This window comes from Grampus griseus (genome assembly GCF_964374135.1).
Source record: "Grampus griseus genome assembly, chromosome: 2".
In the NCBI taxonomy this organism is placed as follows: domain Eukaryota; kingdom Metazoa; phylum Chordata; class Mammalia; order Artiodactyla; family Delphinidae; genus Grampus; species Grampus griseus.
Window position 1 is genome coordinate 159,372,019 of NC_139018.1, and position 23,108 is coordinate 159,395,126.

At 40.8% G+C, this 23,108-nt stretch overlaps 1 protein-coding gene across 11 annotated transcripts in view; it reads left to right on the top strand.

Annotated features, from left to right (window-relative positions):
* PARD3 (par-3 family cell polarity regulator) overlaps nt 1-23,108 on the top strand; it is a 638,153-nt gene that overhangs the window by 440,228 nt on the left and 174,817 nt on the right. For 8 of the 11 annotated variants that reach the window (XM_082648190.1, XM_082648198.1, XM_082648195.1 and 5 more), the window contains one exon: nt 19,103-19,213. The exons of the other annotated variants lie outside the window; for them this stretch is intronic. In XM_082648190.1, coding sequence (XP_082504316.1) covers nt 19,103-19,213 — 111 coding nt within the window. The remainder of the gene's footprint in view (nt 1-19,102; nt 19,214-23,108) is intronic. 11 annotated transcript variants of the gene reach the window in all.

Sequence of the window (23,108 nt, forward strand, 5' to 3'; positions counted from 1 at the left end):
CCCCTGAAATAAACTTGCTGTGATGTGTCTCCACATTCAGGTAAGTATAAATGAGCAGTAAACCTCCTGATGGGCCATCATATTTGATAAGTAATTCTATTAAAGATGAACTTTCACGGCTTCTTTGCAAACTGGCGGGTGAGAGTGGAGATCTGGGGCCAAAGAAGTCTTGTGAAGGGCAGCGCGTTCCCTAGACGGTGCTTCGGGCAGGAAAGGCCCTTACCTGGTGGGGGGTGTGGCGTGGGCCTCTGGTCCCGATGACTTCTTTCTTGTTGTTTATTGAAGGACAGTTGATTTACAGTGCTGTGCCGGTCTCTGCTGTACAGCGGAGTGACTCGGTTGTACACAGATAGACATTCTTTTTTTATATTCCTTCCCGCTGCCTCTTAAGGGAACTGCCTCTTCCTCCCACCGTATCCAGTGCCCGCTCTGTCACCCCGTCAGCTGTGCTGTCGGGTGACTCGGAAGCGAGTGCGGTAGGTTTGTGCAGCCACGCCTCTCACACAAGAGTCACCTGGGCAGTGAAATGAATTCTGAGTGTTTCACTCCTCACCTGGAAAGAATTGTTTCCAACCATGAGGGGGTGGATTCTTTTCAAGTCTGTTAATGGAGCGTGTGTGATTCTTCGGTAACTGTGAGGTAAAAGCTTTAATCCACACATTCCACGAATACTTGCTGGAGGCCTGCTCCAGGCAGGCTAGGCTCGATGCCAGGTGCGGGGGATTGTGTGACGGGTGTAAAGGGAGCCCGAGGGGGCCCTGGGCCTCAGGAGGGGGCCTGTAGGGGTTGAGGGGGGCTCAGAGAGCCGGTGGGCCCAGCCCGGGAGGCAGACTCAGCCTCCCTCCAGAAGATGACCTCAAAACCGAGGTCCTACAGATGTTGTGACTTATGTGTCTGAAGGCGCTTTTGGAGGAGAGGAGGAGTTTTCATCAGAGGGATTCAGACTCCTTTGATGTGATCCTCAGTAAGAAACACATACGCGCCAACAACTCCAGTAAACATCGTGCAGTCTGATCCCTGCCCTTCCTCCTTGTGATGGGCTCTAATGCCGAGAGGCATCAGAGTATAGAGCTTGAGAGCCTGGACTCTGACGTTAGACGGCTCGGGGCCAACTCCCAGCTGTACCCTCGGCAGCCTTGGGTTTAGGGCAACTGCGTGAACACCTTTGTGCTTTACTTTTCTCAGTGGTAAAGTGCGGATCATAATGGTAGCTGCTCCCCAGGGTTGCTTGGAAGCTCAAGTGAGCTGATATGTACAAAGCACTTTAGAACCCGTCCTGGCCCAAAGAATGCGCTATGTAAATGCTAGCTGTTGTAGTCACTATTATTGTTCGGTAATTCCATTTTCGAGAAAAATGTTGAGTCCCACCAAATCAGTTTTACATCTTTAATGGGTTGCAACACCCTCTTTGAAAGATGCTGTTTAGGTGGTAGAAATCCTCTAGGTTTGCAAAGGTGTGTGGGGAGGAGCCTGGAGGCATTTGAGAAGCAGCGTGGCTCATCGTGAAGGACTCCTGACTCAGTTCGGACCTTATCCTGAGGACGCTGGGAAGCCTTTCGAGAGAATGACTTGATAAAATTTACATATTTTTAGAAAATTATAATTTCTAATTGTAAAAAGTAAAAGGGCTGAACCAGAGAGAACACAGGAGCTCTGTTAGGTCTCTGTTGTAAAAATCATGGCCAGAAACGGTGGTGGCCGAGGGGACAGAGATACAATATACATTTCTCAGGAGGAAGGTAGGCGACTTGATTGTTTGGTTAGATATAAAAAACGAGAGAAAGAACAGTAAGAAATAATGCCACGTTCTGGCCTGGTCGGCTGGGTGGATTGTCACGTGCAGACAGGAAAACCCCGGAAGAGGATCGTATTTGTACACTTGGAGGAGGAGAGTGACATGTTGAACCTGGGGTTCACTTATCTGCAGGTAAAAGTGGAGGCGACAGAGGCAGAGGAGGGGGAGGCCTGGCGAAGTGGGGATTTGGGAGCTGAAGACAGAGAAGGTGACTCTGAGCCCGGGGCAGCATCAGTGGAGGGGCTGCCCGGGAATTGTGTGCAGGGGCAGAGGCCAGAGCTCTGAGGACCCTTCAGATGCCCGGGGCCTCAGCATGGGGATCAGTTGGCAGGAGGAGATGCTGGTGATCGAGGAGAGGCCGCTGCAGAGAGAGGAGGAAAACCAGAAAAGTGTGGTTGTCAAAGCCAGGGCAGGAGTACGTTTCTTTTTACAAAATTATTTTATTATTAAAGTATAGTTACTGTATGGTATTATATGTTACAGGATGTCAGCATAGTGATTCACAATTTTTAAAGGTTCTCCTCCATTTATAGTTTTTACTCAATATAAACTATTGGCTATACTCCCTGTGTAGTACAGTATATCCTTGTATCCTATCTTACACCCAATAGTTTATACCTCTTACTCCCCTGTCCCTAATTGCCTCTCCCCGCTTCCCTCTCCCTACTGGTAACCAATAGTTTGTTCTCTATGTCTGTGAGTCTGCTTCTTTAAAGAATGAAATTTTGCCATTCGCAGCAACGTGGATGGACTCGGAGGGCGTTATTTTGCTAAGTGAAATAAATCAGACTGAGAAAGACAGATACTGTGTGATATCACGTAGATGTGGAATCTAAAAATACAACAGACTACGAGTGCATTTCTTACTCGTTAGAAGGATGTGCTCCCACCAAGGAGTCACAAGTGCTCATGGCCTCGGCTGCATGGGAGCTGCTGACGTCAGGTGTCCCTGGACCCGTGTTGAATGGTGACCGTTGTTTCGTGCTGTACTTTAGTGTCTCTTTGTGATGCCAGTACTGGCAATCTCCTGACGCTAATTCTTGTTCCAAGTTAAGGATATTATATATCAACTCCTGTTTCAGGAAGCAAAGCTCTTTTTTTTTTTCCCCAACACTCTCTACACAAGCACAGAGACCTGTGCCAGATTTCCCTGTTTTTGAGCAATAGAAATGATGTTTTAAGTGGCATGTTAATCCCAACTGCCAATTTTCACAAAGATTTGTAGAAATTAGGATTCGAGGAATTAATTTTTTTTAAGTAAGTTATTACCAAAATATAACTTGGAAGAAAGATGAATAAAATGATGAAATGGTTTTGTTGACTGTGGGCTCGCTCTTTCCTTCGAGGTGGGAGAATTTATCGTCTCCCATCTCTGTCCTGTTCCCTCCTGTTGGCAGTTGTCGGGTTGCTGTGCACGTGACCCGAGCGGGTGGACCCTGGTGACTCAGATGCTACGTGACAATAGGACCCTCCTCCACTTTTCTCTCCAAACAAGAAAAATCCTGAGGTCAGATAAATTGCTTGCTTCATCAAAGAACCAGCTTTAAAATTACCTTGTGTGAAAGATTTTTTTTTTAAAATATTGTGACATTTTAACCATTATGATACATACTCAGGAGTCCTCATTTTCAGACTCTGCTTTCCCAGGACGTATTTTCCCAAGATTCATGAGTGCTTCCGTTCCCATGGCTTCAAAAAAAAAAAAAGAAATTTTTTTTTTTAATAAACTGTGATTTGCAGATATCTTTGTTTTTCAAGGCAACACTGCTCATGTTTTATGTTCCATCCAAGGGGATATGAAGTTTTGGCTATGTTCAAGCTCTTAATGGGTTTAGATACTGTTCAATTGGTATATTGAGCATGGCCGTGATTTTGGTTTATTGCCCTTTCCTGAAGGGTTCCTGGCTGTGCTCTGCTTATATACATCATTTTTAAAAACCTTTTTATTATTTTTGTATGCATTTTTGCTATCATGAATCATTCTGTGTTTTCTGTACTTTATAGCCATTGCTGCATTCAAAAGCATTGCAACTAGATTTCTTTCTGGAAATATATTTCCCAGGAAAGTGTAGAATTATATGTATTCCCTGCTGTGACACAATTTTGACTTCTTTTATATTTTCAGTAATAAGGTATTGTAAACTAAGTAATTTTTTAAAAGCAGAAAATGTAACTAGTTAGCTATTGTTTGGTCATAGTTAGAAACCAGTACAAAGTTTTAGAAGGTTATTACGAAGATTTTAGATCTGTCTTCTCAACTTCAATGAACAAATAGAAAAAAACTTACATAACATTTTTCCTATGGAACTCTTTTCTTGAAAGGTCCCATATTTAAATATAGTTTTATCCATATGGGTCTTATTATCTTTACTGTCAAAGTTTTACGCTTTTTCTCTTAGAGTAGACCCCCGTCTAGTCTGGCAAAACTCCTTTGAACATTATTTTTCTTGTGAGATGAGAGTTATATAATTCACTAAAGCAGGGTTTTCATACTGTTTCCAGATACTCTGGTCAGCAATAGAACAGGATATTTTCTTCTAGAAGTTTCTTCCACTGTCCTGAATACGTGCAGCTGAGCTGCAGCTGTCTAATTAGAGAAACACCATTAACGGCCGAATAATAAAAAGTGTGTGAAGGTGTCTCTGCTCCCCCACTGGAGAAATGCCCACATAACATCAACAACAATGAGCGGAAATGAAATCACTTCTGACTCAGGGAGTGTGGTTTGCTTCTTGTTTTCTACTGAGAAGGCTTTGTCAGCCCGAATGGCGGTATTGTCCTGAATGGAGGAGGCCCCTGTTGGTGGGTTTTTTGGTTCTCATTTAGTTCCGCTCTCTCCCTCTTGGAAGGCTGTTGGCCCCATCCTGCTGTCCCTTGGCCACCGCGGACTGACTGTGAGGGTGACATCTTGAGGAGAAAGTTGCTGGGAACTGTAGGACTGAACCAGTTGAGGTATTGATGTGAAGATGGGATCCTTTCCAAAGATGTTGCAAAGAATATAGTCTCCTTTCCTTTATTTGGGAATCTGAACACCTGAAAGGAAACACTCCTTCTTGCCTTCTTATCTCCGTGCTTTTATCTGTGAGAAATGGTTTTGGTTGTAGCACAATAACTGTGGATAGAGGAAGACACGGCTTATTTTTCTCTAATTTAAAAGAGGTCTGAAGATTGACCATCCAAGCCGTGTATGGTGGCGCCAGAGCGTAAGCAGTGTCACTACCTCCTTTTTACTCAGCCATCCTTAATATGTATTGCTTTATTTTTTTAATTGTGGTAAAGTACATATAACATTTACCATCTTATCCGTTTGAAAAAAAAAAACTTTTTACATTGAGGTATAGTTAATTTACAGTGGTGTGGTAGTTTCAAGTGTACAGCAAAGTGATTCTGATATATATGTATATATTCTTTTTCAGATTTTTTCCGTTATAGGTTATTATAATATACTGAGCATAGTTCCCTGTGCTATACAGTAGGTCCTTGGTGATTACCTGTTTTATATATAGGAGTGGGTATATGTTCATCCCAACTTCCTAATATGTCTTGCCCCTCCTCATCCCCTTTGGTAACCACAACTTTGTTTTCTGTGTCTGTGAGTCTATTTCTGTTTTGTAAATGAGTTCATTTGTATCATTTTTTATTTTATTTTTTGTTTTTTTTGTTTTTTTCTTTTTTTTCTTAATTAATTAATTAATTTATTTTTTGCTGTGTTGGGTCTTCGTTGCTGTGTGCGGGCTTTCTCTAGTTGTGGCGAGCGGGGGCTACCTTCGTTGTGGTGCACGGGCTTCTCATTGCGGTGGCTTCTCTTCTTGCAGAGCACGGGCTCTAGGCACGCAGGCTTCAGTAGTCATGGCACGCGGGCTCAGTAGTTGCGGCACACAGACTCTAGAGCGCAGGCTCGGTAGTTGTGGCCCACGGGCTTAGTTGCTCCGTGGCATGTGAGATCTTCCCGGACCAGGGCTTGAACCCATGTTCCCTGCATTGGCAGGCGGATTCTTAACCACTGCTCCACCAGGGAAGCACTGTATCATTTTTTTAGATTCCACATAAAAATGATCTCATATGGTATTTGTCTTTGTCTGACTTACTTCACTTAGTATGATGATCTATAGGTCCATCCATGTTGCTGCAAATGTCAGTATTTCATTCTTTTTTATGGCTGAGTAATATTCCATTGTGTGTGTGTGTGTGTGTGTGCGCACACACACACACACACACATATATTATATACCACATCTTTATCCATTCTTCCGTCCTTGAACATTTACGTTGCTTCCATGTCTTGGCTCCATCTAAACCATTTTCACATTGCTATGTAACCATCACCACAGTCCTTCCCCAGCACTCCTTTCATCTTGTAAGATGGAAACTCTATCCCCTTTAAACAGTAACTTCCCGTTCTCCATCCCTCGCCCCTAGCAACCACCATTCTAACTTTCTGTCTTTCTGAGTTTGGCTACTCAAGGTATTTCACATAAGTGGAATCACGCAGTATTTATCTTTTTTCGACTGGCTAATTTCACTTAGCATAATGTCCTCAAGTTTTAAACATGTTGTAACATGTGTCAGTATCTCCTTCCTTTTTAAGGCTGAGTCATATTCCATCGTATGTATCCACCACACGTTGTTCATCCACTCATCCATCCACAGACACTTAGTTTGCATCTGCCTTTTGGCTGTTGTGAAGGATGCTGCTGTGAACAAGAGTGTCTTAACGTGCATTTGTGTCCTCACTGTCATTCCTGGTGACAACTCTGAGCATCTTGTCGGAATCCTAAGCAGCAAGAAGCAGGAAGGGGAAGAGGCAGCTGCTAGTGGAGGGAGCCCCCTTTGTAAGGGTCTTCCCGGAAGTGCCGCCATCCACCTCGATAACCCAGAGACGGAGGCTCACGATGATAATGAAATAGTTAATATGTATGGAGTGCTGGTATGTGCCAACACCGGGAATGTATCGTCCATTTAATTCTCAAAATAAATCCGTGCGGGTGGTCGCATTTCATCCAGGAGGTTTAGTGAGTTGTCCAAGGGTAGTGAGTCACATAGCTAGTAAGAGGCAAAGCTGGGATTTTAACCCAGGAATCTAGCACCAATGTTATGCTCTTAACTACCATCTTCTGTTCCCGTTTTCAGAGGAGCTGGGGAAAACAGTTTTATCTCAACTAGGCGTGTTTCCTCTCCCGACCAAATCGGGGCTCCGCTTCGATGGAGGGGGAGGAGAATGGATATGGGTAGGCAACTCACAGAGTCTGCCCTGGAGCGCCTGCCCCTGGGAGCTGCCTCTTCATCTCACGGTTTCTGAAGCCCGGTGGCCTCTGGCCTCTGAAATTGCAGCTGCTCCGTAGCACTGCGTTGCTGGCCACCGTCACGCTGCCGTGCCAGCCAAGCCCCACCACCGGCCAGATCATTTTGGCTTACCCCAAAAGACGGGGAGTAGACCACAAATCCTGGAATACCTGCTTATATCTACCACTTGAAGTGGTCATGATCTACCCAATGTAGGGAGCCTAGAGGAGCTAGCTGGAAACACGGGAGGAGGGGCTGAATATAGAGATATTTTTGTTAGAAAATTGTTTCTGTTATTTACTGAGTAATGATTTCTGCCAGCAGTGCATTACCTGTTTAAAAACATTGTATTTAATCTTTGCTACTACTACTTTTTATAGTTAGTATTTTTATTATTATTTAATAGTGCCAATTGCCACACATCAGGTAACCCATGTCTTTTTTTTTCCTTTTAAAAATTTATTTATTTATTTATTTGGCTGCACTGGGTCTTCATTGCCGTGCGCAGGCTTCCTCTAGTTGCGGTGAGTGGGGGCTACTCTTTGTTGTGGAGCATGGGCTCTAGACGCACGGGCTTCAGTAGTTGTGACTTGCGGGCTCTAGAGCGCAGGCTCAGTAGTTGTGGCGCACGGGCTTAGTTGCTCCGCGGCATGTGGGATCTTCCCGGACCAGGGCTCGAACCCATGTCCCCTGCATTGGCAGGCGGCTTCATAACCACTGCGCCACTAGGGAAGTCCAACCCATGTCTTCCTGATTTTGGAGTAGAAGTTCTCAGTCAGTGTTCTAATGTTGATGTACGAATTTGGTGCCTTTTAAACCCACTGATTTGTATGGATATATTCCCCCAATATTCCAGCTAGATCTTGTCTTCTGGGACTTAGATGATCATCAGCATTCAACCTTAACCCTCTCTGTAGAAAGAGCTTTCCTTCGTTAGTGTGGAGGAAGTAGTCCTGAAATAAATGATTGGTTAAGACCAATCACCTTCTACTATCCTTTGACTCCTCTTCTTCTTTGTAAATAATAAGGCTATCACACTGAACTTAGTTGTTTGTCTTAAACCCTAGCCCAGTAGTTCTCAAACCCCAGGAATTTGCCCCACAGGGGACTTTGGCCACGTCTGGTGACTTATATGGTTGTCACAAATGGGGAGGGGGTGTGCTGGCATGTGGTGGCTGGAGGCCAGAGATGCTACTTAACAACCTACGATGCACAAGGACCCCCTCACCCCACACACATAGGATTATCTGGCCTGAAACCTTGACAATGCCAAGGTCAAGGAACCCTGCCCAAGCTCAGCTGCCGTCCAAGATGCAACTGAGTTGTTGACCTTCAGATAAGTTTCCCTGGATGCTTTGGTGTTTTGTGTCCGATTGTCTCTGGTCCATCTATCGGCAATACGTCTCAGCCATCATTCTGTGTGGAGGACCCCTGCTTAAGAGTTAAAATTACATCGACCACTTTCGAGTGTTTTACAGTCTAGTTGATGTTACGCCGTTTAAGAAGCTTACATGGTGACCTTTCTTACAGTTTATTTTGAACGTGATTTCAGTGCAATAAAGATTTTGCTTTACTTTTAACATATAAATGAACATGAAGAACCTAAGGGGGCATTCGAAGGGGTTAAGGTCAGTCTAAGAGGGAGAAGGGTATTCTGTAGTGGCAAGAACTTGGGGTTTAGAGTTTGAAGCCTTCTTTTCCCAGCCCAGCTCCACCATCTCTGGCATTTAACCCATCAGCCTCAGTTTCCTGATCTCCACTTGCTTCACATTTTGTTTGAAGAACGAAATGAAAGACTGTGTATTAAAAAAGCTTTTTGAAATTTTAAGGGGCTGCATATCTGTCAGCTCCTGTTGTTTAAGTTCTTTCCTCATGGGCTTTTCTCCCCTTAGATTAATGATTCCTGTGTTAGTTCCTAGATAAATATTCTGAGTGCCTTTGCTAAAAAAGAGATGTATAGTTTATTTCTCTCCAGAAATATGTGTGTATACGTATATGTGTGTGTGTGTGTGTGTGTGTGTGTGTGTGTATTGCCCTCAGTGAAATGAGGTTTACTAATATACCATGATTATACTAGTTTAGACCAGACAGGTCGAACTTCAGCCCAGGAAAAGCAACATAATGATATCCTGTAACAGCTGCTGTAACTGGGGAGATGTGGGGATTTAAACCGACTGTGAGTAGTGTTGGCTCCGGTTCCAGGAGGGTTTGTTGGACAAACATGCGTGTTCTGACAGAGCCCCACTTACGCCTTGTGTTTGCCAGAGAGTCATGGAGCCTCAGACCACACAACAGGCAGAGCAGACGTGACAGTTCTTAGGAGGTGGAAGTGAGTTGGGATGAGAGGAATTCCAGGCCAGTGCACAGATCTACAAGTTCTGTATTGGAATGCTTGTTGAACTCTTTAGACAAATAAGGGAAAATGTGGTGGTTGGCCATCTGTCAGATTTCATGTCCCCTTCCCAGGAGGGGCGTGCTGATTGGAGGGGAGACCCTAAACCTGTCTCTTCCTCCTGAGCCCCTGTCATTCGATCCCTGAACCCATCCCAAGACTGTGGATCACAGTTACCAGCTGGGTTCTGAGTCATAAACAATACTCAGTGCTGTGCGTCCTGGTGGCGTGAAGCCCCAGCACAGAAGAATAAAAAAAAGAGCCATTGCCAGATTTTGGTGTCACACGGTCACCTTCTGTATGTATTAGACTTGCCAGGACCCAGGTGCACTGTAAGAACACCGATTTTAACCAAGTCTGCGAACTTAGGTGATTTGTTCTTTAAGAGGGTGATGTGAGTCAGGTAGACGGTGGGTGTGGGCGCTGAGGTGAGGAGCCGCAGACCCGGGGCGGGATTGCTCGTTTTTCTTGGTCTAAGAATTAGGTGTGGCCTCCAGCACTTGGTAATTTGCCTGCACAGCCCTGTTGGGCCTTAAAAGAAAGGGTCAGCTCCTTAATTTTAAATCTGAATATGCAGATCAACTGAAAGATAAAAAATGAAAAGCTCTGACTCCTAATTTACTCTGCAGAGAGCATTCTCAGAAATGTGAATCATCAGAAATTGTTTCCTATCATCGACAGAAAAAAATGCTGACTGACACCTTAACTTTACAGATAATGAGATCTTTGGGGAAGTTTTAATCTTTCATAGTTTCCCGGAGTTGTTTCCTTCCTCCCCTCCCCCAAACGCCAATGACCACGTTATCTATCTGTCTTTACCACTTTCATTTGCTCTGTAAACATAAGGATAAGAATATATTGGAGGGTGTTTTAGCTGTACCTGTAATTAGGTATCTCGTATCAATAGTCAAAACATAGACTTTGAAGCACAATACATATTTAACTGAGGGTGAGTATTTCTGAGTCAAAAAAGATACCCTTAAGCTGTGCGTGTGTTTGCGTTACTTTCTCAGCATTTATAACCTGGATGCCAGTTTGAGCATCAGATAGGCAGATGGTAACAGAAATTATTAGAATTATCTTTGTTACTAAATACTCCTGACTTTGTCCTAATAGAAAAAAAAAAGGTATTTTGTAGAGTATCATTCTATCTTTTACTTTTTCTTCTTTCAAGTGCCCTTTTACATAGATGTGTTTTTTGACTTAGGTCTCATTAACATTTCTTATAGGAACTGCCTTTGGGGCAGTACCACGTATTAAATTGTTCTGATGCTTTAGGAAAAGGAAAACCATGGTAACCAGATATAGGGTGTGATTATTTGCCTCTAACGTGGCAAAGTGTTGGGTTTAACAAAAGAAGCTTAATACAAATGTTCCAATTGACCCTTCTCATCACTCAGGCTGCTTAGAGCTCAATCAATCTCTCATTATTATCAGAGTTATTCTAGCAAAGGCAGCAGTGATAGTATTTTTCATAATCACTCCTTGAGCCAAATGTAATTTGCAATTTGTAGTATTGTATTATGAAACAATAATGCATTAAAATGAACAGTGCAGGAATTAGGAGTATAGTGGTAAAGAAAGGATCCAGAGAAGTAGTTGTGGGACAGACTCTCTCAAAATCGTTTAAAGTGGACGTGGCTGATTTCAATGCCAAATTAAGCATTTAGAAAAATCAGACTTGTGTCTTGTTTTTACTATATTTAATAGTGTGTGTGTGTGTGTGTGTGTGTATATACATTTTAATCTTATATGTAATAATACATATATTATTTATTATAAAGTCAATGTAGTAGCTGGGGGGAAACAAAAACAATTACTTAGCATATTATTTGCCTTTGCGTGTTTGGTGTTCTGAGTTAGCGTAGTTTGATTACCTGTGTGGGTATGTTTTGAAAAAAAAGTGAGGTATATCAAGCCTTATAAAAATCCTGTATGGAACAGTCATTGCTGATTGACCCCTTTTTACAAAGAGGAATTTATTTACTACAGAAAGTATGTAGTGTGGTCCATGGACTAGCTGATGTCAGGGAAGCTTTAATATAATTAAGATATACTTTCACCCATCTTCTGTCATTTGACTTGAATGGCTCTAAGTATAGATTATAAATATTATTTCAGCGTTATTTATGTGTTCATCTTGTGTTTTGAAGGATTACTGTGCTTGCTTGTTATTTTTTTTTCCTTAAGCCTTTATATCTGGATCCCGTGCTTTTTGGTGTGTGTGTGTGTGTGTGTGTGTGTGTGTGTTTGGTTTGGTTTTTAAGATCTTTGGAGTTTATGATGATTCTCATAAAGTCAAAATTGATAATGTGCTGGGTTCAGTTTCTTAATTGCTTTACTATTTCCTTGTCCGTATCCGTCCTGGACTCCTGCAGTGTCGGGTTACTAGGCATATCTGGGCATCCTTGATTCGATAACACAGGCCACGACGCAGGGGAAGAATGCACTTCTAAGGGCATTTAATGGGGGTCCTGAGAAGGATATGTTGTCCATTAAGGGAACATCACGTGTCTGAAGGCTGTTCTAGCTTGGTTAAGGAGAAGCTATATTTTCTTTATTAAAAAAAAAAGTCACTTATTTTTTTCCTGGATGCCAAGCAACACAAATTTAGTTTATTAAATCTAATCAGACTAGCACTGATGAAAACCGTACACAATCAAATAATGATTCTCAAGTCTGCAGATTTCCTTTTAAAGAGAACCCCTGCTACACTGTGCTGACTTAAAACTGCATCCCATTTGACAAAAGCACTATCAAGTTGTCATGCACCCTTTCCGAGGCTGCTTCTCATCATGGTTGATTACCAAGATGTTTTTTGCCTAAATGGGAGCCTTCTGCCTTTCCTAATCAGCCCTCTTTTGCCTGATTGATCCAGCATTGCCACAAGCCACTGCTGAGCAAATCGGTACACAATCATGGTAGCAATTTCTTTAAATGTCACTGAAATATGGAAGATCCTGTATGGGAAGGACACATTAGAAAGGACCCTTTTCCCCTCATTTATCAAATGGAGGCCGAGGCGCGCACACACACACACAAAAGGTAGGGCCAGAAACCACGAGCTCATCATCGTACAAGAGAAATGCACGCAGGGACTTGCTGTCTTACCCTCTGACTGGGTTTGGGCGGTTTGACACGCTTCTGCTGTCGCCCGGCATGATTTGCATACGTTACGCGGACAGCGTTGACTTCTGGAGCGTCGCTGCGCTTAGAAATACTGGCAACGTCCTGAAAACGAGTACGTGGCAGTTTGTGTGATCCTTTCCAATGATTAGAATCCGTTCTTGACCTTGCGTCTGAACTCCTGGCCTTCACAGAAAAGTTCATGCAGCAACAGTGTCCCTTGGACCTCCTTGCTGCCCAGCAATACAAGATTTATCTCATTGATTTCACCCAGGGTGTTTTAACCAGATGCTCTCAGTATAAAAGCATAGCGTGACTGGCCGATTTGGAGGTGGCTGGGTGTGGTAATAAGAAGAGTCTTGGGCCAGAATTCCGGTTTTGCTGCTTACTTGCTAGATGACCTGTTAAATCACTAAATCGCCCTGTGCTTCCTGAGGTTTCCCCTGAAGAACACGTACCTCATATGCCGGTTATTGGAATCAATGAGATCAAGTATACATAAAGAAGAATTCAATAAATTCTAGTTAAGTGTTGTTAAGTGAGCAAAAGAGCCTTCAACAGGTGCTCAGTTCTATGTCTCACTTAGGAGTGAACTTCTTGGGTCTGGGAATTTCATTTTCTCTAGGAGTGTCGAAGTTCAGACCCACCAAGGTCTCTTTTTTTTTTTTCTTTTTAGTAAATTTATTTATTTATTTTTGGCTGCATTGGGTCTTTGTTGCCACAAACAGCGGCTACTCTTCGTTGCGGTGTGCAGGCTTCTCATTGTGGTGGGTTCTCTTGTTGTGGAGCACGGGCTCTAGGCGCGGGCTTCAATATTTGTGGCACGTGGGCTCAGTAGTTGTGGCTCACGGGCTCTAGAGCACAGACTCAGTAGTTGTGGCGCACAGGCTTCATTGCTCTGCGGCATGTGGGATCTTCCCGGACCAGGGCTCGAACCCGTGTCCCCTGCACTGGCAGGCAGATTCTCACCCACTGCGCCACCTGGGAAGCCCCCATCAAGGTCTCTTAAACTCACTGAGGTGAACTGAGCTCTGTTCCTGACTCGCAAGGTGACTTTGCACAGCTCTGCGTGCAGACCTCTTGGGCCTCAATTTCCTTGTCTGTCAAATGAAGACATTGGATAAGGTGACTCATCTCTAGGCTTCCATCTTCAGACATCTGTGCATGTGGAGCCTCAGTGCACTTGGACAGGAGTGCACTAGAACAACCTGCAGAGACACGTGGCTAGATGTTTATTTTCTTCAGCTAAAATGTAGAGCAGCTACCTTTTAGGGCTTTAAGGCAAAAATCAGTTCCTAAGTTCATCACCGGGGTGATGAATTAAGGGGAGTCACCGCTGGCACTAGGAATGTAGGGTAAGATTATACAAGATTTAACTGATAAAGAGTTTGTAGAGAAACTTGGATCCAAAACCATTTAGGAAAAGTATCACTCAAAGGACTACAGAGGAATGAGGTTAAAAGCTGGTGATTTTGCTTTGGTTTGAGTGAACGTGTGTCCTGAGGCATACAGGTTGCTGATGGGGATGCAGGAATGGCACAGGACATGGTCTTCGGTTTTGCTCTACAGGTTCTTGAACTTGGCCCACTGGGCAGCTGGCATCTCTCAAGGATCTTTAGGGCCCTGGCCCATTAGTATAGCAGGCAGTGGTCAAAGACAGGGTAGCACAATGGCTGTACCAACACATGTGTCCACCAGAAACTGGAAGGTTCCAGAAAGAGACAGCAAGTTCCTGGAGAAAGGGATGATTAAATCACGTGATGGTGCACATATGTAGAAATTAGGGGAAAACATAGGGCAGGGGATGGAGTTAGAAGACTGTGTTGACCATACCAGTGTGGGAGTTGTTGGGTGTGGGGGGAGGACGCAAGACTTCTGGTAGCTGACACTGAATTTGGATTTGTGCCATTTTCACTTCTCTCCCCAGCCAAGCAGTATCACTTAACCTATACGTTTCTTAGGGTAAATAGTAGTACAAGTCTTATAGCAAAGCCCTCCTTAGACATGAAGACCTCTGTAATTAGCAGTGAGAAATACCAGACTTCTAGGTGACATTTCAGTGAGTTATTTTGGAAGAAAATCTTATTTTAAAAATTATTTCTCAAAACTTACAAGATAATTGATTCTAGATAGTCTGTTCATCTATTTTTAAATATGGCAGCAGATTTTTTAGACTTTCTTTTTTCCTCTATTGTGTTTTCAAATATGATATTAGGAAAAGCCCTTTCATTACAAAACCAATTTTATTTTTATTTTATTTATAGCAGGATGCTGTGTGTTATCATTCAGCCTAATCTTTCCTAAAGATCTCTAATTTTAGTAGCAGTGGAAAATATAGTAAAAATAGTTCTGTTATTTATACCACAGAGAGAATGACGTTAATTTGCTAAAAACCAAAATGATGGTTGAAAAGCACAAAACTCTTATCAGTTAATTTTTCATGATGGCTCTTTCTGTATAAAACCAGCAGAATTTTGTTGCAATCCATTGTGACTGTTGGTTTGTTTGTTTTTTCCTTCCCGCATTCAAGTGCACCTCTTGCCCATCACTCTTTGCAATAATAATAATATGTATGGCTGACCTGGCAGACGGCAATGATCTCATTTGTAGCACGTCATGGTAGAACCCATTTGGCACATTACTTGGAGATTAGCTGAATGGAAACATCGCTGTATCCTTTATGAAGAAAGCCATATGTTTAAGCAAATTTGCAATCAATTTCACTCTGATAAGACGGGCTCATCCACTGTATCCTTCTGTGAAAGGAGTCTTCAGTGGCTTATTGGCACTTTTTTCATTGTCCCTTCTGTCTCCATGGGGCAGTACCTGTAGAGAAATTTTTCCCTTTCAATTTTTTCTCAAGCTCTCTATTTTTCTTTTTGTCTCTATTTAAAAAAAAAAAAGAAAAAGAAAAGAAAGGCCATTCTACTGTATTAATACATCCTAAGATTTGACCAAGAAGTCCTTCTAGAGGTGGCAGACATTTCTCTTCGAACATGTGTATGGGGTGGTCAGAAGGCAGCTGATGAAACTGATTCTTTGCTGGGAATGGGTTTGCTTCCTGGACATACTATTAGCACAATGTTTTTTCAGCTATGCTGTTCCTTGGAAAATGACCCATTTGAAATTCATCTGTGGCATTTAAAAGATAATAAAATAAGTGTAATTGATGTCCTCCAAGTTTCTAAGCATCTTGCTATTAAATGATTGTCTTCATAGGTTGATTACTGATTTCAGCTGTGAAATTGACTTTGTGAGCCCATGTGTAGCTGAAATTTTTCAATGACCTCCCCTGTCCCCCTTTCAGAAAGAATTAAGCAACTATAAATTAAGATGAACACTAGAATAGATTGGCAATTAGAGTGATGAGGATATAGCTAATTCCTTTTTCTTTTTATACTCTAGAATGGTTGGTATATTTTTTTCATTTACAGTCTTTATTTCATTCTGTCAGAAAGTTATAGCTGAGGGATCCATTTTTACCCCAGTTAACAAGTAATGTGCTATGCTTTTATAGAATGCCTTAAAGAAATCACATAATTTATTAACTAAAGCAGGCGTTAAGGGAAATGTCCAAATGCTAACCTATAAACATTTTATCTATGGTTTGTTCAGGTTTTCATACATTAATCTTGAAGCTGTAGTTTTTAAAAGGAAAATATAACAGTTTGATAATAAATTTACAAATAATAAAATAGTATATTCTGGTGATTATGAGGCAGCCGAGAAAACTAATATTTTGGCATCAAATACAATGAGAAAAAAATTCACTTCCTAAATATGAGTTGGGATTCATAGGTTTGTTTTTTTTTTCTTTTTAATCTTTTGTTTTTTTTCTTTTCTTTTTCTTTTTTTTTCTTTTCTTTTCTTTAAGATCTTTTTAAGCAGTGTATTTGAGATAAAAAACTGCAAGTTGGTAGACTGAGATAGAAAACTGAAACTTTCTTCACAAAATAGGACAAAGACCATTTAAAAAAAGATTTTAACAATAGCTGATTAAATTCAGTGTTAGGTTTTGGGTTGAAAATATCGAAACTGCTTTAAAACATGGGAAAGTCAACCACGTCAATTTTTCCCCACATTATTAACTCAAAGGGCAGATTCTTCTTGGAAGATTAAACTGTACCTTTTGGTAAAGATAGATGATATATCTTGTATCATGGTAGTGTTTCTCAAATATGGTACAGGGTTGAATGTATGTAATCTAGAATGTGAACCAGCAACACACAAAAAATAGGTCAATATGGCAACGTTGTATTGTTTGAAGGATATTTAGGAACTGAAAAACTAAATGATTAAATGATATACCTTTAGGAATCTGTATTATAAGTAAAATGTCACATATAGCTGATTCATTGTATAGCAGAAACTAACACAACATTATAAAGCAATTATACTCCAATTAAAAAAAAAATGTCATGTATTAAGATTTGAACTTGATGCTTTTCTTGAAGTTAGAATTTAATACATTTTATATTTCCAGGTGCCTCAATGTTGCAGAATTTTCATGATGGGATTCACATGGGCTTTAAATACCATCTACGTGCTGATGACACTCGAATGAATTTGTCTAGCCCTGTCCTTAGCTGCTCAATAAATTTTTGTCAAATGTTGGCTTCTCCTGGGACGTATCAGTTGTTTATGTTTGCTTTCATTTATTAATTCATTCTATAAAGACAATTATTATGCTTAACTCTTAGGCATTATTGATATATTGACAAAAACAACGGAAAGAGAAAGTTTTTATTTTTAATGCTTTGTATTTATTAGTTTTAAAAGCATAGTACATAGTTTCTCCCCTGTGAGACATCATCATTTTCAGGGCTTAAGTTCCCAGGGAGTTTTTCTTTTCTTTTTTTTTTTTTCCTCTTTTTTACCACTGAAATGATCTTCTAATTTCTAAATAACATTAAAACTTAAGGGTAGATTTGCTTTATGGAAGTTAATTTTACAGGCAGTTTTCAATGCCATTTAATAATACACATAATTTTGAAGGAATAGTGGTGGTGAGACTTTAACATTTTTCTATTTTAACATCTTGAGAATGCTTTCCCTTACTTATTTCCAACGTAGTGTTACTTTGGTGAACCCATGAGATATTCCCATGTACACTTCCTGCATAGACCAGTATTTGACATCAGGTTTATATCACAAAAGGAAGACATATGCTCCCAACCACACCAGTAATTGAGATACTTTTTTCTCTTTTATATCAGCTTTGGACCAGCTCTTTTACTCATCTCTTTCTCAAAATGATTAATTGTCACCATAAGCCAGATTCCTACTTTGTGCTCAGAAAATGCTTGGTATACTTTATATATTTATGAATGCTTAGTTGAGTAACTGTCTATAAAAGATTTCTTTTTTGAAACATCTGGTGACCAAATCACTACAGATGAATATTATATTTCAGGGGATGGAACACATGCCTTCCAGGCAACATGGTCTGGAGAAAAGTAGAAAAAAGTAACAGAGCAGGAAAAAGAATGGATACCAAGTCTGAGGTTTCTAAGGTATTTTGGATGCCCGAAGGGAATAATATTAGTGTTTTTTTGGAGAGCCTCGAATTCAGGGCCCATATGTGGAAATGTGTGTGCACTGTTTTTGAATTGCGTGTTTGTTCCTCATGTTTGTTTTTGATCAGATACAGATTTCCAAGTCAAAGACGCCACATTCGGCGATAGCTTTTCATCAGATTTAGGAACAGTATTTGTTGAGACTTCCTTAAAGCTTTCAGTTTAATAAGCCCAAAGTACGATCACAGTGTAAATTATCCTTTCTACTTTGAACCTTGCAAATGTGACCTTGTTTGTCAGTGTTTAGACTATGAGGAATGTTGCCAATAAAACTGACTGTGAAAATAAAGAATAGTTGTTTATGGAGAGATCATTAAAAAGATGATTGTGGGGGCTTCCCTGGTGGCGCAGTGGTTGAGGGTCCTCCTGCCGATGCAGGGGACACGGGTTCGTGCCCCGGTCCGGGAAGATCCCACGTGCCGCGGAGCGGCTGGGCCCGTGAGCCATGGCCGCTGAGCCTGCGCGTCCGGAGCCTATGTTCCGCAACGGGAGAGGCCACAACAGTGAGAGGCCCGTGTACCGCAAAAAAAAAAAAAAAAAAAGATGATTGTGGATTATCATTCTGCAGTCCTAAAAAAACCCCACTCTGATGCCGAGTTTTATCCTCCACACCTGATGTACTCGGCACTCTGTTCTATACCTTTATGGATTGTGTGTTTAATAAGAATGAACTGCAAGAATTTTGTTGTTATTTTTGTGTTGCCTAAAGAAAAATGGGTATGGAGGCCATTTCCAAAAAGGGTTTTCTCTGGAAAGTTCTAATTAAAAAGGATTAAAGTAATCTGATTGAAAATATTAATACTGGGCAGGAGACATTGGGGCCTCATTTTGAGGATGCTCACACTTCATTGAGTGCATAGGTCTTTATCCCAAAAGAACGACAACGCGTTTTGTATATATTGACAAGTTAGAATTTTTTGTTATCAACAGGTTTGGCAAACATCGAAAAGATGACAAGATTGAGAAAACGGGTAAAATAAAAATGCAGGACTCCCTTACATCAGAAGAGGAGAGAGTACGGATGAAGCAGGAGCAGGAAAGGTAGATTTCAGTTATTTGGTTGAACCTTATTAGAGGGAGGCTCTTTTGTTCCTGTCTACTCTTTCTTTCTTTTCTTTTTAATATAAAGAAATTGCATTTATTTTATTTTTGTTTTTTTCTGTGTCAATCCAGATACTGATGGTTGGATGAATACAACATAAAGAACGATTGAAAGAAAAAACCTTATATTTATTTGAGGCATTAAAATGAATTTTATTGGTTTTAGTTAAGATCTTTGTATAGGAGATGGTAGGGCATATGAGATGAATAAATCAACTAATGATCAATAAATCAATGAATGATCACTTAAAATCACAAAAAATATGTAAAATTCTGTCTAATTCATCTATGAGTATATAGTATATTATAATACTTGTAAAGAAATGCTCATCTGGAAATAAAACTCTGAGTTTTTATATCTCATTTAAAATATTTTGATTTCTAATAAGAATTGAGGAGGCTGTTGGTTTTTTACTATGTTGTTTTCCTATCAAATCTGACATCTATTTCTTTTTTCTCCTATTTTGCTATCATATTTTGTGTGACAGTTTTTACTTAAATTTTACTCCATCTCTTCCAGAAAGATTATTATCTATTGTTGAGTCATTTCATGTTGGAAACCCAAAGACCAGTGAAATAAATGAGAAGTTACTTGAAGCAGACACTTGAAAACCATTTTATGAGCAATTAGAATTTTTCTCATTGTAACTCGTGGGGGGATGAGAGAATCATCTCACCCTTGTATTATTAGAGTTTGCAGGCTTGGAGTGAGCTTCTCTGTAGCAGCTATTTCATTTCAAGCTGCCATAGCAAGAGCTACCATGCCTCTTTTACTTTTAATAATCTGGGGTATCAGGAGCATCAGAAGCCTTGATCAAGGCTATAAAGCTAAATATCATCCACAGTTTAGGATTGTAACCCAGCATCTCTAAGACCAAGTGTGGTATTCTTACCATAATTCTAGAGTAGTGATACCTTTGATCTCATTCTGTTTTTTTTTTTTTTGGCTGTGTTGGGTCTTCGTTGCTGTGTGCGGGCTCTCTATTACATAATTATTGACTATATTCCCCACACGGTACATTTTATACCTGTGACTTATTTATTTTGTAACTGAAAGTTTGTACCTCTTAATCTCCCTCACCTCTGACAATTTCACCTCCTTATTTCTCTCCTCCCTGGAACGCCCTCTCCTCTGACAATCACTGTTCTCTGTATTTGTGACTGTTTCTGTTTAGTTACGTTTGTTCATTTGTTTTGTTTTATAGATTCCACATATAAGTGAAACCCTATGGTATTTGTCTTTCTCTGTCACTTAGTATAATACCCTTTAGGTCCATCCATGTTGTTGCAAATGGCAAGATTTCATTCTTTTTTATGGCTGAGTAATATTCCATTGTTATACCACATCTTCTTTATCCATTCATCTGTTGATGGACACTTAGTTTGCTTCCATATCTTGGCAATTATAAATAATGCCACTAAACAGAGAGGTGCATTTATCTTTCTGAATTAGTGTTTTCATTTTCTTGGGATAAATGCCCAGAAGTGGAATTGCTGGATCATACAGTAGTTCTATTTTTTTGTCTTTTAAGAAACCTCTATTTTAGGGCTTCCCTGGTGGCGCAGTGGTTGAGAGTCCACCTGCTGATGCAGGGGACACGGGTCCATGCCCCGGTCCGGTAAGATCCCACATGCCGTGGAGTGGCTGGGCCCGTGAGCCATGGCTGCTGAGCCTGTGCATCCGGAACCTGTGCTCCACAACGGGAGAGCCCACAACAGTGAGAGGCCCACGTACCGCAAAAAAAAAAAAAAAAAAAGAAACCTCTATTTTGTTTTACACGGTGGCTGCACCTACTTACATTCCCACCAACAGTGTACAAGGGTTCTCTTTTCTCCACATCTTCTCCAACACCTGTTATTTGTTTGATAATAACTATTTTGACAGGTGTGAGGTGATATCTCATTGTGGTTTTGATTTGCATTTACCTGATGATTAGAGATGTTGAGCATTTTTCATTCACTTGTTGGCCATCTGTATGTTTTCTTTGGAAAAATGTCTATTTAGGTTTTCTGCCCATTTATTATATAGGTATTTTTTGTTTTTTGTTTTTTTTTATGTTGAGTTCTTTGTTTGTTTTGAATATTAACCCCTTATTGGATATATCATTTGCAAATATCTTCTCCTATTCAGTAGGCAGCCTCTTTGTTTTGTTGATATAGTTTCCTTTGCTGTGTAAAAGCTTTTCACTTTGATATAGTCCTTTGTTTATCTTTGCTTTTGTTTCCCTTGCCTGAGGAGACATATCCAAAAAAATATTGCTAGGAGCAATATCGAAGAGCGCTCTGCCTATGCCTTCTTCTAGGAGTTTTATGGTTTCAGGTCTTATGTTTAAGTCTTCAATCCATTTTGAGTTTATTTTTGTGCATGGATGGAGAGAGTAGTCCACTTTGATCCTTTTGCATGTAGCTGTCTAGTTTTCCCAACACCATTTATTGAAGAAGCTGTCTTTTCCTTGTTGTATATTCTTGCCTCCTTTTTAGTAGATTAACTGCCCATATGAGTGTGGGTTCATTTCTGGACTCACCATTCTATTCCATTGATCTGTGTGTGCTTTTGTGCCATTACTATACTGTTTTGATTACTATAGCTTTGTAGTATAATTTGAAATCAGAGAGAGTGATACTTCCAGCTTTGTTCTTCTTTCTTAAGATTTTTTTTGGCTGTTTGAGGTCTTTTGTGTTTCCATACAAATTTTAGAATTATTTGTTCTAGTTCTGTGAAAAATGCCATTGGTAAGTTGATAGGCATTGGATTGAATCTAGATTGCCTTGGGTAGTATGGTCATTTTAGCAATATTGATTCTTCCAGTCCATGGACATGGTACATTTTTCCATCTGTCTTTGTTGTCTTCACTTTCTTGCATCAGTGTCTAATACTTCCTTAGTTAGATTTATTCCGAGTTATTTTTATTTAGACTTTATTCTCTTTGGTACAATTCTAAATGGGATTGTCAGAGTTGATTGTTTCATAAAACTGTGAGCAAGTTCTGAGCCAGTGCTGTGACCTTCCTCTACTTTATGGCTTCTGTTTTGGGAATCTTATCCCTGAAACATCTTTTTTTTTTTTTTTTCCAATTCTCTCTTTCCCACATGTTTCTCATCTGTTTAAAACATATATCTTGGGGCTTCCCTGGTGGCGCAGTGGTTGAGAGTCTGCCTGCCGATGCACGGGTGATGGGTTCATGCCCCAGTCTGGGAGGACCCCACATGCCGCGGAGCGGCTGGGCCCATGAGCCATGGCCACTGAGCCTGCGCGTCCAGAGCCTGTGCTCCGCGACGAGAGAGGCCACAGCAGTGAGAGGCCCGCATACAGCAAAAAAATATATATATATATATCTTTTTTCGTTTGTTTGTTTTTTGCTGTAGGCAGGCCTCCCTCCCACTGTTGTGGTCTCTCCTGTTGCGGAGCACAGGCTCCAGACGCGCAGGCTCAGCAGCCATGGCTCATGGGCCCAGCCGCTCTGCAGCATGTGGGATCTTCCCAGACCGGGGCACGAACCCGTCCCCTGCATCAGCAGGTGGACTCTCAACCACTGCGCCACCTGGGAAGCCCTAAAACATATATCTTTTTAAGGTCTAATTCTAAATTTATTCTAATTCCAATTCTACAGAAAATTTGAAAAAAAACCCATAAAACAGGAAAACAAAAATTTGCCCGTAATAACACCACTGTTAACATACTGGTCTATGCCATTCTAATTTTTTTCCTATAAAATACATATTTCCACACATGTACTTTTAAAAAGCTGACATCTATTTTCAATAGTTAACAGCTATTTTCATTTTGATTTATTTTGCATTTTCATAGAGTTTTAGAAAATCATGTTAAATGTTT